At 42.5% G+C, this 17,343-nt stretch overlaps 1 protein-coding gene across 1 annotated transcript; it reads left to right on the forward strand.

Annotated features, from left to right (window-relative positions):
• The first annotated feature begins 712 nt into the window (after positions 1 to 712).
• LUT2 (Lycopene beta/epsilon cyclase protein) lies at positions 713 to 15,847 on the forward strand. The gene is made up of 11 exons (XM_087375265.1): positions 713 to 1,163; positions 4,043 to 4,214; positions 5,937 to 6,072; positions 6,277 to 6,387; positions 6,484 to 6,586; positions 14,044 to 14,187; positions 14,311 to 14,418; positions 14,509 to 14,605; positions 14,735 to 14,866; positions 14,996 to 15,128; positions 15,347 to 15,847. The coding sequence occupies exons 1-11, from the start codon at positions 831 to 833 to the stop codon at positions 15,510 to 15,512; spliced, it is 1,635 nt and encodes a 544-aa protein (XP_087231391.1). The 5' UTR covers positions 713 to 830; the 3' UTR covers positions 15,513 to 15,847.
• The last annotated feature ends 1,496 nt before the right edge of the window (positions 15,848 to 17,343 follow it).

A 17,343-nucleotide genomic window follows, 5' to 3' on the forward strand; every position in this document is an offset into this window, starting at 1 on the left:
CAAAGACTACAAATCAATGCCAATATATATGCGCCTTAGTGAGGTGGCTTGTTTTTGGCTAAGGTGTTGCTTACTACCCCCTTTCCAAGTATTGTTAAAAAAGAATGAGAATGCACTTTCTTGTCGGATTTAACTATTTACCCCAATTGGTGAATGCCCAGATGGCTTGAGGAGCTGTTGCTTTGTAGCTAGCTGAGGTGGGCATCTTTGGGTGTGTTGAAGATGGCACTGTGCTTGCAATGTGAGCTTTGGTGTCGTCTTTGGGAGGGTGTGTAGTTATCCATTAAGGCACGTGACAGATGGTGGTGTTGTGGAGCAAAGGGACGGCGATGCAAGTTGGGGAAGGGGGAAGGAATCAAAGCGTGACCTATTTGTGAAGATACCGAGGGTTAGGGGAAGGTGCAAGACAAAGAAACTAATATGAAAGTAATTAGTTTAGGAAAGGAATATCACAAGGTGCAAGACGATGAAATGAGGAGAGAGAAAGTGACGCAATGAAGGGAAATAAGGGAGGACCAAAAAAGGAGGAGAGAGAGAGAAGGGGGGCGAAGGATAAGTTATCCAAAGGGAGCGGGGCGAATGGGGAGGGGACAAGTGGGGGGGGGGGGGGGAAGGGTAAGTGGGGGGCTGTTCCGAAGGAGCGAGTAATTCCGGCTAGGCCACTTGCGTCTACTCCGCGGTTACGATTCCGGGTGTGTGAGTAGTGTGCTTGGTGCCGATGCCTTCCTTGTCTCTTGCGTAGAACTCCTCCTCTTCTTCATCTTCCTTTGATTGATTGCCCGGCCACCCAATGCCGCTTTAGCTCCCCATCAGCTCCTCCCCTCCTAGCTATGGATTTCGACCTTGCCCTCCGCAGTTCCCCTCTCCATAATTCTCCCGCTTTCTCTTCTTCCCATCACTCCCTCTCACCCGCCTTCTCTTCCTTCTTAGGTCTTCCTCACGACGCCGCATCATTTTCCGTCTCCCTTCCTTCCCGCTCCCCCCGCTCTTCCGCCAAACTTCCTAGCCTCCTCCCCATTCGCGCAGCTGCCACCGAGACTTACATTGCCGTTCGTAAGCAGTTCAAAGACGAACCCGACTTTATCAAAGCCGGGGGTAGCGAGCTTCAGTTCGTGCAAATGCAGGCTTTCAAACCTCTCCAACAGTTGAGAATAGCCGATCAGGTGTGTCTCTGGATCCTTCCCGCATCGTCGTTTTTGTCAATTGGAATGTTTCGCGCTTCCGGGACTTCGTTTTAGCTCTTACCTCTTACCTCTGAAATATCCATCGGGTGCGACCCCCGTATGGCGATTTCCGACGGCAAATTCTATAACAATTCTAAGCGTTAAGGTCTACCACCTCGTACCTAGTCTTAGTTATTCAGCGTTTGCGTCTCTAGTGCACTTCATCCTTGTCTTGTTTCCTTCGAATCAATATGGACGATACATTTTTGGAGAAGCTCAGCTTGTCCTCGTTTCGAAGCGTGCACCTGGGCAATTGTCTCACGTCGTTGGTCTACTGGAGCCCTTAAACATCAGCAGGTGGCCTCCACGACAGGCAAACTACTTGCATCTCCGTATAATAGGATTCGAGAAAGTACATAACGAAGATCGTGATTCTTAGACATGTTGTGCAACAGCAGACTCTTTGGAGCTTGGTGTTAGACCAATCGGTCGTCCGTGTATAAGGATTCTTTTTTTGAAGGAAGCCAGGTAACGAAACGTCTTTCGGGTAGATTTCACGTTAGCTAGATTTTCTCTCAGTGCAGATTCGGAACTCAGGTGATATCGTTTACGCTTGCCATGCTCATTCTCTTTTGCTCCTCTCGAAAATTGTGCTCGAGTCCATCACTGGTTCGCTTAAGGTTTCAGGGAATTGTCTCAAAAAATCATCCTCATGCCAGCCATGCAACCGTTTCCTTAGTACGGATAGCTTGATATGAAAAACAAGAAAGGGACGTGTCTTTTCATCTAGTCAAGAAAGCAGCATGCAGGAATTTTCCTTGATTCTGATTCACAGCAGAACTCTGCCAGCTTGATAAGCCGGTTGTTTATTTGGATTACTGACAGCTACTTTTCTGCTGTCACTAAGGCTCTCCACTTTTGGGAAAGTCGTGACTTGGTGGCACGAATGGTGCAAAGAGTAGACCAATGCATTTGAGAGGGAGACTTCTAGTAGGATTAGTTCTAAAGGCTCACTCCTTGACACCATAGTACACATCCCAATTGAAGAGAGAGTTCTAGAACATTGTTCAAGGCAGGAATGATTCTGTTACTCACTACGCCAACTGGTTCACCCACAGTAACGATCTAACTGTAGCATGATGGGGACGGTAGACTTGAAAAGTTCATGCATGCATTGTGCATGGAGGTATATTCGCAGGTACATACCTTCAAGCCTAAAGACTATGACACTCACTGCCTTTGAGATGGTCAAAATTATGTTGCTTTGCAGAAACGTCTCGGCAGTAAGGCCAATTAGTAGAAGTATACCAAGTGCTCATCACAAGGTGATCGAGGGAGACTCCACAAATATAAGCACTAGGAAAGGACAAAACTAATAGATATCTAAAGGAAGAAACCATGCACATGGCAGCTCCCAGGGAGTGCAAAAAGCAGCTCCAGTTACTTAGTACCTATATAATATTCTAAAAAACATGATCAGCCATACATGAATTTAAGAGTTATTTGATGATTGCTATGCCTTCAGGGTGTACTGATTGCTATGTGGAATCAGAAGGACCCAGAAGTTCTTACACGTGTATGTAATGTAATACAATGAGTTCTCCTCAGAAGGAAGTGCAATAACTGTAAAAATAATGAATAGATCATCTGTCGAAACTCTGTTTTGTGGCTAGAAGGATAAATAAGTCCAAAATGCTGATATGGAATTAGATTCTAGAAGCTTAGCAGTATCCTTAGGATCTTAAGAGGCAGGTATCAATCTGTCTCAGAAGCTCTGAAACAATTCCACATTAATGACAACAAATCTAACATGTCTAGAATAGAATCAACCTTAAAAACTTAACTGAAAAATCAAAATCAATGATGATGATTAAAAACTTCAAAACTATGTAGGTCAGAAATGGGAAAGCATTGTCCGGAAGTACACAGGTGTCAAACTGCTGACAAGGAGTGGTAGGTGAAGAACAGAGACAAATGGTGGTTGAAGCGACAGGGTCTGGAGCAGTGTATATGCTGTAGACCTGTCTCGGAGCAAAAACAATTATCTGAAATGTCTTGGGATGGATCCACTGAAAACTTAAGATCTGGTACAAATCTCTGATGTAAGAGACTCTTGGTGCTGCCTGGAAGTGATGAACCAAGCAGGGGTGCTAGATTCGATTGTTGGGAATTTAGACTAAGCAAGGAGGGTTTTATGACTTCCAGAGAGCTGGAGCAGAAAACCGCAACAAGCAAACCAGTCTATGGCTGAAGATAAAGGATAATTGGAACAGGACAAGATGTGCTGACAAATTAAGGGAGCCTGGAAGAGCTCATTGAAGTGCCATAAGGCAGTTGCAATTGTAGACATCGGATGATGATGGCTGATCCATGGTGCAATAGAGATAGTGGTAGGAATATCTGGTGTCCGGCTCTACAATCGTGCTAAAGGAAAGCTCATGCAGAGTAAGTGTGGATTGTAGTTGTTCAGTTCAAACATGCAATATCTATGCTATGCTCTATGTAGTGATAGTGAAAGGAGGATATTTTCTGACAGTCTCAGAACTTGGAATGATCTCATATATCGTGTATATTAAACTGCCTTTTTTGGGGGGAGAGGGTGTCTACTTTGACACTAAGGATTGTGACATAATTGAGAAGTAGCCATGGCATTATCTTATCAGGAGTTTAATACATCTTTCTTTGTGTCTGATGATAGAACGTTCTGTTCAATTGTAGTTACCCTGTAATGGCCCTCCTTCAGCTTGGCCATTCTCTGAATGTCTCTTAGATGCTAGGTTTGGAATGGAGTCCAAACCATCTTGTTTTAATATCAATGAATGGGATGTCTAGTATTGTTTGACAACATGTACTGTTGTTTCTATTGCTGGTGAATGCAGCTGAAGCTTATTGGGGAAGGAGAAGCAACATTGGATCTTATTGTGATCGGTTGTGGACCAGCAGGGCTATCGCTGGCTGCAGAGGCAGCAAAACAGGGCCTCAATGTGGGAATCATTGGTCCTGATTTACCTTTTACAAACAACTACGGTGTTTGGGAAGATGAGTTCGCAGGTAGGGTCTCAGTCTTTATTTTATTGGTATTGTGTAGAAAGGTTAATTTGAACCCTGATACAGTAACCATGTTAGAAACGTGAGTTGACACTTGGCATGATATTATTTAAAGGTTCAAGCTCATGCTTTTTCAAGAGTGAAATAATTGTTTTGATTCCCATCAGGAGTGGCATTATCATGTTTTGTGGTTATTACACTTAGTTAATGTCTCTACATAGAATTTATATGGTAAATACATTGAGAATTCTGTCAATAGTCCCATTTCATCCATCTCTTTCAACTGGCTGTCTGTATCTATCTAAAGTTACGACTAATAATTTTTGTTAATACCCAAGCACGAAGACTTTGTATAAATGGATGCTCAAGTATGTGTGGGTGTGTGGATTTGTATGTGTGAGAGCATATTTTTATACTATGGTCTACACCCACTGTTGGGCGCTGATGACGTCAGTGGGGATGTCATAGTAGCTAGTCCCTGCTATGCATGATGGAGTTTATGGTTTTCAACCTTGTGAGTGACTATCATGAGATTGAAACTGCACTATGTTGTGTTTTTAGAGGATGAGTTTGGGAATGTTCCTGGATTCATCTAGGTATATGCTTCTGCCGTATTAGCGGACATGCAAATTTCATCTTGTGAAGTTTTCGTCCAAGTTGCGGCCTGCTGGTATTGTGATAATTCTTTCTATCTTAAATGGTGCGTTGCCCTATCAGCTAGATTTAGATTTAGATGCTCGTTGGGGAGAGACTAAAATGAAAATGTATAGACTTCACAAGCAGTTGTAGCTTGAATGAAGAGATTTTGGACTACCTTTTGATTAGCCTTCTCCTTTAGTGCTAGCCTTCATCATGGCTGAGTCTGCCCTTCACCTCCGGAGTGCCGACAGAAACTCAGTACGAAGACTTTGTATAAATGGATGCTCAAGTATGTGTGGGTGTGTGGATTTGTATGTGTGAGAGCATATTTTTATACTATGGTCTACACCCACTGTTGGGCGCTGATGACGTCAGTGGGGATGTCATAGTAGCTAGTCCCTGCTATGCATGATGGAGTTTATGGTTTTCAACCTTGTGAGTGACTATCATGAGATTGAAACTGCACTATGTTGTGTTTTTAGAGGATGAGTTTGGGAATGTTCCTGGATTCATCTAGGTATTTGTTAATACCCAAGCACAGGTCTTCACTTATGTGGCTTGTGTGACAGAGCCTACCGTCTGAAGCTTCATGAATGTGAATTGCAGTATTTGCGTTGTTTTGTGAGGATGATTCTGGGTATTTTCCTGGATTCATTTAGTTATATGTATTCTTCTTGCATCTCATCTAATGCATGCTTTCTGGATATTTTATTATATAGATGCTGCTTGAGATATTTTTTTTTAAATGGTGAAAAAGTCTTCAGCAGTAGACTCGTTCATGCATGTACTCTTTGTGCTAGTACCATCTTAATGCAAGTCATCCTTTTGTGTGCATGGAATGTCTCAACATGGAAAGTACAAAACAAAATGAAATAACTTGAATTGAACATAATCTATGATCATCTAAAATGTTTCTGGTTGAAGCCTGTAGCCTGGATACATCATCGTGGTCTTGTGTTTGGATCTGGTCTGTATGCCATCAGCCTGGATGCCGTATAAAGGGCTTGCGGACTATCTTCTTAGAATCAGTAGTATCACAAACAGCTTCAAAGGGGATGACAGTTTTCTTGTGGATTGGATTTTCAGCTCTTGGTCTGGAAAATTGCATAGAGCATGTATGGAAAGAAACTGCAGTGTATCTGGATTGTGATAAACCAATACATATGGGGCGTGCCTATGGTCGTGTTAGCCGGCATCTATTGCGTGAAGAGCTACTGAGAAGGTGGGAAGTACCCTACTTGCAATTTTTGGTTTATGCTAGCTTTTTTTTCCCAACGTAGTTTTGGGAGTTTTTTGTAGCCTATGAGCTGTTGGCAGGGTCTTTGTATTCTATCGTGAACTGGTTATATAGTGGTTGATTCTTCCCTCCTAAAGTATACAGGTCACTGATGTATAAGAACTGCTTTGTTTTAATAATGATGTACAGGTGTGCTGAGGCAGGTGTTAAATATCTGAATTCGAAAGTGGAGAGAATCATTGAGGAAAATGATAGGGGAAGTGTTGTCTCTTGTGAGAATGGAATGCTGCTTTCTTGCAGGTGTGCCTAACTCTTTTTAGCAGCAAGCATTCAGCACTTTCAGGAGGAATGTATAAACAATATTATCATCCTCTAAAATTTTCCTTTGTCTATCAGGCTTGTAACTGCAGCCTCAGGTGCAGCTTCTGGAAGGTTTTTGAATTATGAGACTGGTGGGCCTGAGGTCTGTGTACAGACTGCGTACGGGATTGAAGTTGAGGTATGCCAAAAAGTTATGTGAATGCAAACTTAAATATATTTTTCTCAGTAGATTGAAATGCACACAATGTAAACCTGTGAACGTACTGATAAAATTGAAGCTGAAGGTGAATATCTTATAGAAAGCGTTTGTAATAGTGTATGTTAATGGAAGCTTGTTGAGTGTTTGCGGTGAGTTTTTGTTTCCGGGCCACCTTACACATGGATGACGTTTATGTCCTCACATTATGCCATGAAAGTATCCTTCTTGTCATGTGGTCTGTTGGGATGTGAGGTTGTGAGCCCCAAATGGGGACAAAAGGACATGACACCTGCAAGATCTATGGGAGAGAGAGGGCTTCCACATGGCAGTAATTGAGATTGTTAGGCGGGCAGATCTGGAAGGCACTTGGGTTGCCATGTGTGCAGCACTATGGGCTACCACCAGGGCAGGACTGTAGGCTGCTATATTGGCAGAGTTATATCCTGCTATATGGGCAGATGGCCAAGCCCAGCCCAGAGGGCCGGGTGGCTCATTGGAAGGCCTGCATTAGGGTTGGGATTGGGGACTCGTATAGGGCCTGGAATGCTCCAGGACAAGGTGACCACGGGCTGCAACTGTCACCTGCCTTGGGACAGGAGAAATGGCCGTCCACCTATTTGACACGTCGGCAGCTCTCTGGTTCTGGTCAGGGGTCATGGCCAGGTCAGTCATGGCCAGGTCAGTCTCTGGTTCTGGTCAGGGGTCATGGCCAGGTCAGTCACCATTGAGCAGTCAACCGGTGAAGCTGGGGCCTGTGAAAGTGCATCCCAAGTACACACAGGTTCTGACTATCTCAACTGACCTGAGTGGGAATGACTCGTGTTGAGTCTGAACTTCATCCCTGCTTCACTCCAATGGTGCTACTCACTTCCTCGAAAAATTCCTGTATGGTGCCAATTACAACCCTTATAACATCGTGTGCAATACCTAGGTTTTGGAGTCGCAAGTTGAGATGAGCCTGTTGAAGGCCTTTGAAAATCTACTAGAATAGTAATCCAGTGGCCAGCTTCCTCTATGAGAGCTTTGAGAGTGAATATGTGATGCGATGTGGCACTGATTCCGTCTGAAACCTGGTTGACCACCTCTTTACATGCTTGCATGCTTGAATACTCTTGCATATCTCAAGTGCTAACTCATATACCTTGGCCATCAAGTTGCCAAGCATGTGGGTCTCATAGTTGCCTTGGGTACTAGTGGTTCAAAATGTGGGAAAGTCTTGGGTTAGCAGAGAGAAAGAAAGAAAGACAGATATATTAGCGTCCTCGGAAGACGTCGCGGGTCTATGGGACAAAATACAAACACCAAAAAAACTACAACATCAGTTAGAGACTGAGAATCTGTGGGGGAGTACAACAACTCAGCCCCAGATTATTATAATAGCATAACATACCTACGTTCAGGTATTATGTAAGAGTGATCTGAATAACATCAGTTTAAGACTGAGAGTTTTTGGGTTTAGGTTTGAAATCTCTTATTAGTGCTTGTCCATCTCGGTAGACCGCCCATTTACCTTCCTTCCTTGCTTCTTTCACTTTGATGAGTTCATTTGCCCGTTGTTTTAGTTGGGTCGTAGTGATCTCTTCAGATATCCAAATCCTAGTACCTTTCAGCTTGTTGGTTTGTCTAAGGTTCTTGACCCTTGAGCTTTTTTCTTTGAAGTAAATATGTGCCTGGTTGCCCTTTCGAGTGATGAAGCTTATGTCATTCTCATCCCAATCGATTTGTGTACTACCTTCTTGAGTTGAATGATCTTGCTCTCATCAATGTGTTCCTCTTCCTCTTCCATTCCAAAACAGCTAAGGAAGCTGTCTTGCAGTCCTCCAATGCGTACAATCTTCTTGTTACTTACTATGGTTTGCTGCTGTATAGAGATCACATTTTTCGATCTTGTTGTGTATTGCTGCTGTAATTTCCTGTCCCATGGATTTGAGCTGAGTGTTGACCATTTCTTGGACCTTGACTACGAGCTGTGGTGTCGGAGCTGCGGTGATGCATTGCTGTAGGACTTCTTGTATTACCTCTTGTCTGCCTTCATTCTTCATTTCTGAAACTATCTTCTCCAAGGAGGCAATGCAGAGCTTTGCATCTCTGAGTTCTTGCTGTAGGAAGTAAATCCGTTCGTGTGGATCAAGCTTACTTTGAATCTGTGATAAGTCAGAGCATAGGGGGAAGGCGTCGATGCCATGGCGGCGTAGGATGGCTTCTTGGTGGCTGGAGTCGATGGGAAAAGCCTTGTTTTCGAGAACTCCATATTGAAAAAGACCTGTGCAATCAGCGACCCCTTTATTTGAGCTAACACCTCAGACTGAGCCAGGGGCTCAGCTCAGCCTGAGGCTCGGTTAGCTGACGAAACCCCCCCTTGTACGGCGAGCTATACAGCAAGCGGCGGTGGAGGGGCTAGTAGGTGGAGGGGGCTAGCGGATGGAGAGGCTAGCGGGTGGAGAGGCTAGGCTAGCAGGTAGGCGGCGGCGGCAGAGAGAGAGCAAGCGGGGAGGCTAAGTGGCGGAGAGGCTGAGCGGCGGAGAGGCGAGGCTGAGTGGGGGAGGCTGAGCGGAGTGGAGAGGCTGAGTGAAGAGGCAAGGCTGAGAGAGAGAGAGAGAGAGAGAGAGAGAGAGAGAGGTGTAAACGTCTTTAGGAGGCCTCACGGGTCTATGAGACAGGGTACAGTCTGAAAAAGTAACTCATACAAGCCAGTATGGGCTGAGGAAAAGGGCTTGCTAGGACCCTTGCTAAGTGCTATACTAAGAAACTAAGGACTAGTACTCAAACACAAAACTCAAAATCCCGAGATGACAAGAGATGTGGCTGAGTGTCATCTATGATTGTGGTGCCATGGCAGTTCTCCAATGGGATGTGAAGATATCATGTATCTCCCTCTATTGGGGTGTGATCTCCGTGATCTCTGTATTTGGTGAGCCGGAGAGAGAGAGAGAGAGAGAGAGAGAGAGAGAGAGAGATGTATTAACGTACGCGGAAGGCCTTGTGGGCCTATGGGACAAGGTACAAAATACACCAAAAGGAAGATCTCATACAAGCCTCAATGGGCTGAAGCAAAGGGCGCGTTAGGGCCCTTGCTGAGTGCTAAAACTGCTAAACTGATAAACTACTAAATTGATCTACAGAGCGCAATAGCTCGAGCAAAGAAAAGATATAAACTAGAGACTAGCAACTAGATGAAGTATGCTGAGAGCTGAGACTCAATAAGTGAAGCTGAGTCGATGAGTGACTGCAGGTGAGATGTAGAAGACTATAACCTTGGTTGTCCCAAGGTTGACTGTCAAGTCTCTCTCTCTACAGGACACCTCTAGGGCCTCCAGATGTCTTTGCAGCCCCTCTACTGAAGATGATGTGAGGACTATGTCATCAGCGTGTAGCAATATTTTGCATCATGAGGTCAGCCAGTAGTGATCCCTCGCCTCCTAGACGGTCTATGAAGGATGTGATCTCATCGATGTAAAGTCGGCGCATACACCCGGTGTTGGGCGCTGATGACATTAGTGGGAATGTCATAGTAGCTAGTCCCTGCTATGCGTGATGTAGTTTATGGTGCACTTGTGAAGTTTTCGTCCATGTTGATATTGCGATAAATTCTATCTATCTTAAGTGGTGCATTGCCCTATCAGCTAGTTAGTCTAAGCTTTTTTTCTTTTTCTTTTTTTGGCTTAGATGTTTGTTTGGGAGAGACTAAAATGAAATTGTATAGTCTTTACAAGTAGTTGTAGCTTGAATGAAGAGAATGTCGACTACTTTTTTATTAGCCTTCTCTTTTAGTGCTAGCCTTTGTCACAGATGAATCTGCCCTCCACCTTCGAAGTGCTGACAGATACTCAGTACGAAGACCTTTGTATAAATGGATGCTCAAGTATGTGTGCATGTGTGGATTTGTATGTGTGAGAGCATATGTTTATACTATGGTCTACACCCACTGTTGGGCGCAATAAAAATGTCATAGTAGCTAGTCCCTGACTCCCTGCTATGCGTGATGGAGTTTATGGTGCACTATGTGTTGTGGTTTTAGAGGATGAGTTTGAGCATGTTCTTGGATTCATCTAAATGTATACATGTTCCTTTGTCTCCACCTCTTGTGTGTCACATATGTTGCAGAGTCCAGTGGTGTTGTGTGGCCCCAAACTTTTCACCCTATCTCAATGTGCAATCGGTGAGACGTTGTCCAAAGTAGGCTAAGTATCTTAGAGCATCGGTAACACCATCCTTAGTCAAGCAAAGGAAATGATCCTTGTAAAGTGCCATTTTTCTCAGTTTCCTATGAGCTGCATAGGTGATGAAGGAGCTCTCCATGGTAATCTCGATTTGCTTGCATCGGTCTAGCCATACTCTTGAATCCTATTGAGGCAATTGATTATACAAAACAAGCCATTTGTGTGTAGAGGCTTAGCAACAAACACTACTAATATCCCCTATCACTTGGACATGAAGCTACTCGGAGAATTCTTCCAAGCCTACAACTCCAACACCCCTCTTTTACATATCATGCACAATAGCATCATTACATGTAACCATTCAAATCCGACCCACTTCGCTTCTGCGACTGGATCACCAGCACTGAAAACCGTCTTTACATAGGATGATTCGGTGTCCTAATGATTCCCACCTTATTGACCGCAACCTTTGTATTCATCATTGCTTTCATCGCAGCTCCCCCTGTAGATATCGATGGTATTTGTGAGAAATGGTCTCTGTGAGATCTACTCCTAACAGACCTCTTGCATGTAGGGCTGTTAGTTTTATTTGGGAGTTAAAGAGGAGGGACTTCGTGTTGACATGCTGAAAATGGGCCTAGAAGCACTCTCTCTCCAATCTAACTAGCAAGGCATTTCCTCTAGTTAAGTGGGCGCAGGCTGCTGATTTCTTGCTAAACTCGACATCTCAAGTACACATAAGATGTGACAATTTCAATTGGTTCTCCCTCTAAATTGGCTGATGACGATGATGGACATCACTAGTATTGCAGGCTATGACCTTGGTCTTACCAACGTTCACCTTCATATCCAAGTTCTCACAAAATGTGTTAAGTCCAAGGTGTCCGTGTCAGGCCCTCTACTATGTCTAAGATCAATGTTAGGATCTTAGAAAATGAAACTGTAAAAGTGAGAGAATACAAATGAGACATAAGAATTTTTAATTTAATTCCCAATTTTAAATCTATATGCAAGTTTTCCTTTGCTGACTGTAATAAGCTTGTCATTATTACCGTGTGATTAAATCATCCATATAAAGTACCACAGTTACAAAATTTCCTTAATCTCTATGTACGTAAAGAAATCAAATTTCCTTTTCTTCATTGTGATTCTTGCAAAGAAACTATCAAATGTGGAGCACCAAGACCTTGGTGAGCCTTTAGAGTGGCTTCTTCAACCTGCGCACCTTCTTTTTTAATTCTTTTTTCAGTAAACATTTCTGGCTGCTCCTAGTACACTTCTTTTAAGTCTTCATTCAAGAAGGATGACTTAACGTCTATTTGGTGAAACTCTCGGCTCCTGCTATCACCACTTTCACAATGTTGTGCTTAGTTACAAATGCAATGTTTTGCTTGGTTACAAATGCAAAGGTCTCAACATAATCTATCACGTCTTGGAGACTACCCTTTTGCCATAAGTTTTGTTTTATACTTGTCCATGCTGCCATCAAGGTTGTACTTAACCTAGTACATCCACTTACAACCGACGACATTTTTACTTGTTGGTAGGTCCACAAGCACTCAAGTACTGTTCTTTGTCATGGCATTATGCTCAGCTTGCATCGCTGTTATCCATTTCTGTGAACTTTTTCCCTTGAATTCTGAATAGTTGTGACTTGACCTTCACTTTAGCAACAACTTCATGTCCCTTTCTTTATCCATCACAAGACATTCATCCACACGAAATACAACTCTGTAGTTCATGCCTCAATAACTTTCTAATTGAAAGGAGATTCTTGTCTAGGTCTGGAACGTAAGTACACTTGATGTAGGCTGAATATTGGGACTCAGATGTTTTCAGATTTATAATCCCAACATCTTCAATGTCACATATGGTGCCGTTGGCCTTTTTCACAGTTCCATGTGGAGTCTTCAATGCAATTTGAAAAACCAATATTTCCTCTCTGTCATGCGACTGAAAGCACTCTGTCTTTTTGACACATGAGCTCTCCTCTGTGTTGACTTCATCCATATCCTCCTCAAGTAGGCAAATCTTCGTACATAGCTGCACACATTTTATCATTCTCTTGCGCCTTCTCGTGTCTGAAAAGTTACCTTTTTTTGTCATTTTTTGTACCTTATGACTTTGCTTAGGTTCGTTGGCTTTCTCTTCTGCAGCATGTCCATGCTGTCTCCCCTCTGCATTCCTTCTACTAATGCCTTGGCTTGCCACATTAATAGTATGATCTCTTACTTGTCTGTCTAGAAGCACTTTTATTGGCTTGAATTGTGAGTATGATCACTGGATGAAGAGGTTTGTGGGGCTGATGTGCATCTCGTTGGCCTTGATTACCCCTTACCTGTTGGTCTTCTCTTCCACATATTGTTTAGGCAAAGGCATGCTCATCTTCATCATTCTACTGTCCTAAATTCTTTTGGCATTGCTCTTCCTGAAGAAGCATTCCATTCAATGCTGGGAATGTAGTAGTAGCCCTTTGCAATTGTATCATATTCCAGTTTGTAATAGAAATCCTAAAATTGGGTGTCAAGCGGTTGAAGGTAAGAGGGATTAATCCTGCATTCTTAATCTCCTCACCATGGCTGCATGCTGCTCTCCAGTGAATCACCCTCATTGATCTTCAAGGCATACAATCGATCATTTTAGAACATCTCTGGATGAATTTGAAATTGATATTTTATACATTTTTTGAAGTACTTCCCAGGTAGCACGGGCTATTTCTGCATTGTGAAGATGAATTGACAGTGCAATAGTGGCCATGGCATCAATATCTTTTGGCTCGCGTTCATTTACCTTTTGTAATTCAGCTTCAATTGAATTATCTCTCACAACTGGATGCTTCTCCGTGCCTTCAAACAAACTGCACACGGGGTGGTTTATGCATCCAACTCTTAATTCTTTGGCATGGGGTGACATTCTGAATGTCTTTGGAAGCTTATGCTAAACTTGTGCCTGCTTGGCAAGAGTACTTTTGCGCACTTTTGTGTACCTCTCCCTCTATTATATATTTCAAATGCAGGACAAATACACCAAAAGAGACAGCCGGAATGAACAGTTTACTGTTTTTCTTAAAGTTGATGCAGATTTGCAACAACACATGCACCCAAATGCGTGGGAATCGTAAAGTAAATAGAGATAATTTCTTCTTTTTTTGTCTATAGATGAGGTGGTTTGTAATATTTTATGTACATGTAGGTTCAGTCTTTCATCGAAGTCTCTAACAATGTTGTAAAGCTTCTTTCTTGAATGAACTGAGATAGTAGCTGTTTAATACCACAGGTTGAGCACTGTCCTTACAATCCTGAAACAATGGTTTTTATGGATTATCGAGACTATGATGCAAAATCAAAGGGCACTGAGAAAGAGATGCCTCCTTCATTTCTGTATGTGATGCCTATGTCGTCAACTCAGGTGTTTTTTGAGGTGAGTGATGTTTTGATTCAGCAAATGCAGATATGAAGTCTTTTGGATAACCTTTTAAGTTTGCCATTATGCAGGGTTGTCATTTTAATTGGCTCTGACGAGCTCATGAATCTTCCTTTCCAGGAGACTTGCTTGGCTGCAAGGCCTTTGCTTTCCTTTGATAAACTAAAGAGGAGGCTGTATAGAAGGCTTGCAAAGATGGATATCAAAATCACAAAGGTTCTGGAGGAGGTAAATTCCCTCTGATTTGCAACGGGATTGTCTTTGTCTTGAAGATCTTTGTTGAAAGCTGAATCCTTTTGTGGGTCACTTGGGTCATAGGAGTGGTCCTATATACCAGTTGGTGTTGCAGTACCAGACACGACACAGCAGCATCTGGGTTTTGGTGCGGCTGCTAGCATGGTTCACCCTGCCACAGGTAAAGTTTCAAATGGTAGCATCCCGATTTTTTCTTTAATAGGGGGACTGGCGAGCTTCCTGTTTATAATCTTGTTAAGTAAATGGAATTATACTGAGGCATGAGTTCTATATGATTATAACCCTGCAGGCTATTCGGTCGTTCGCTCGTTATCAGAAGCACCAGCTTATGCTGCTGCCATAGCTAGTGCATTGAGAGTTGGAGCTGGCAACCATTTTGCTATAGAAGCTGAAATTTCTGCAAAAGTTGCAGCTTTGCAAGGTGATGGATGATACCCACATATGCAACGTACGCTTTGATGATTTTTGACAGTTAATCTCCTTTTTTCTGATTTCTAATTATTTGTTGCTGCTGTCCCTGATTTTTCAATAAATTGCTTTTCTGCTGCAGCATGGAATGCTCTATGGCCCAAGGAACGTAAACGACAGCGGGCATTTTTTTTGTTCGGGCTGGAGTTGATTCTTCAATTAGATTTAATTGGCATAAGGATGTTCTTCAACACTTTTTTTGACCTTCCTGAATGGTGAGTTAAATAAATCCTTGGCATTTATTTAAAAGTTTCTATTGTAGAATGCACAATAAAAAACCGACACAGTAACAACACATGCACTTTGGCTCCCTTCAAAACATCTTTGGTTTTTGTAGAGCCTCATAAATTTACTATCTTTATTTTGAGAGACATCTCTTGCAAATAGAACGGATGCATTTATTGTGACTAACACTATTAAATTTGTGGAGAAGGCTGTGGAAAGGCTTCCTTGCTGCAAGACTCTCATCACTTGAGCTGATTTGGTTTGCTATTGCGACATTTATCATAGCCCCAAATGACTTACGGTACCGATTAGTAAGGCATTTAATGGTTGATCCAAGTGGATCCAATCTGATCCGCATGTATACTAGCCTGTAACACTCCTTTTCTGACAAAGGTCTTCTCGCCACAAGTTGTATTCAACACATCCCCATGTAAAGCCTTGAGAGCTATATCATGTAAGAGAATTTTCTAAATACGACATCAGAGGCCTACTCAAATTGCCTTCTCACCTTTCAATATGGGAATATTTTCCCCCATGTTAGCTCTTGCTTGTGACATGATCTTTCCAAAGACATGGCAAGGAGAATATAAGTTTGTGACACACGATCTTTCCAGAGACATGGCAATTGAATTATCCTCTCTTCGTAGTTTCTTGTAACATCAACAATGTCCTTTTTTTGGGTGTGAACTTCAAGGATCATCCGGAAGCTCATTGCATCCAGACATAATCTTTGTGGGTTCTTTCTCAGACGTTTACTTTCGTTCTCTTCTTAAGTAAATAGTTTTTGCAACAAATTTAAGCAATTCTTTGCTTTGTAAGCCATTTTGAGTCAACTTGTTTAAGTTTGTGACAAATAGAATAATCTATTGAGTTGTGCATAGCGGGTTTAGTTCTCCTGAGTGGTCTCTACTACAGTCGATGTTGGCCTTTTTTTGGGGAGTGGATATAGGATTCAGTTTGAAGTTGATCTTGTTCAAGAATGGTCTTTGTCAGCTCTCAGTCCACTATCTCCCAATTTACTGAAAAATCTATTCTTTGGGCCACACATCGGCATTTATTATACACCTTTAAAGCAAGTAAACAGCACGTGGTCTTCACAATAATTTGGAGCAGCTGGAATAATTACATAAAAATGACGTGGATACTTTGGAACAGTTTTGTGCTCCAATACCCAATTCTGATTTTGATGGTTGATTTCGTCAACTTTAATTTGTGGTTTGGCACTCGTGGTGGGAGCGAAAAGAGGTCGTCTTGCTAGCATGGTCCTCCTTTGATGCTATTTGGAGTTGAGAGAGTCAAGGGTTTTGTTGGAATGACTAGAGCGTGGACGGAGGTCATCGATGAATAATCTCTTACTTCATCGAACTCTGTCTTAATCTGTGAGATTTTGGTAGTGACTCTCTCTCTCTCTCTCAAACACAAGGCATCATTAGCACTTACATTCACTTTCATGGGGATTGTGGGAGTAGAAGAAAGGGAGTATTTTCTGGAAAAAAAAGAAGAAAGTTAGGATGACGACATGGAAAAGGTTCTCACCAATATCTTGACAGACAATGCACATATCAACAACTAAATGGTAGGCTAACTTTAGAGTGGGAAGAAAAGGGGATAAGCCAAAGCAAATACTTGTTAAGTTTCATGACGATGAATCCTATCTCAAAGTGTTGAATCATGAGTGCCATCTCAAGGGACACTCAATATGCATCAATGTAGATTTGACGCGGAGTGAATACTCACAAAAGCTAATAATCAGAAATGCCAAAAAAAGAAGGAAAAAATGCTTATCTGAAAGATGGAAAAGTTGTCATAACAGAAAAAGGCGAAGGGGGAGGGAAGCATGCATATGATAGCGGAAGTAAGAGAGGGAGAGAGAGAGGAGTGCACACGATATAGCTGCCTGTACACTAAGTGTATTGACAATGAACATGAAGATATACATGTGAACCCCTTAGGGTTAGGGTTAGGGTTTGTCCCTATGTCCTATGTGGATAGTGCAATTTACACCATCTTTAATACTTTCTTTTAAATTGCACTAGGTCAGAAGAGGATGCATGTACAAGTCCTTTTTATGGATTTTGTTCAGTGCGTATGCTAGCATCTAAAACTGGAAAAGAAATTAGAGTAGTATGTGCGTATGTGAGCACAGTGACTATCTAGCGGAAGCATGTACAATGCGTATAACTCCTGTGGTTCTGTACAAGATGT

This window comes from Dipteris shenzhenensis, chromosome 5 (assembly GCF_047967505.1).
Source record: "Dipteris shenzhenensis isolate YYH24624 ecotype China chromosome 5, Dip_SZ_1.0, whole genome shotgun sequence".
NCBI classification, from domain to species: Eukaryota; Viridiplantae; Streptophyta; class Polypodiopsida; order Gleicheniales; family Dipteridaceae; genus Dipteris; species Dipteris shenzhenensis.

Excerpts from the sequence above, each read along its gene's own strand:
- LUT2 (XM_087375265.1), top strand. The coding sequence starts at position 831 with ATGGATTTCGACCTTGCCCTCCGCAGTTCCCCTCTCCATAATTCTCCC. Across the intron at positions 6,073-6,276 it reads CGTGAAGAGCTACTGAGAAG|GTGTGCTGAGGCAGGTGTTA; the intron begins GTGGGAAGTACC and ends AATGATGTACAG. Across the intron at positions 14,867-14,995 it reads AAAAGTTGCAGCTTTGCAAG|CATGGAATGCTCTATGGCCC; the intron begins GTGATGGATGAT and ends TTTCTGCTGCAG.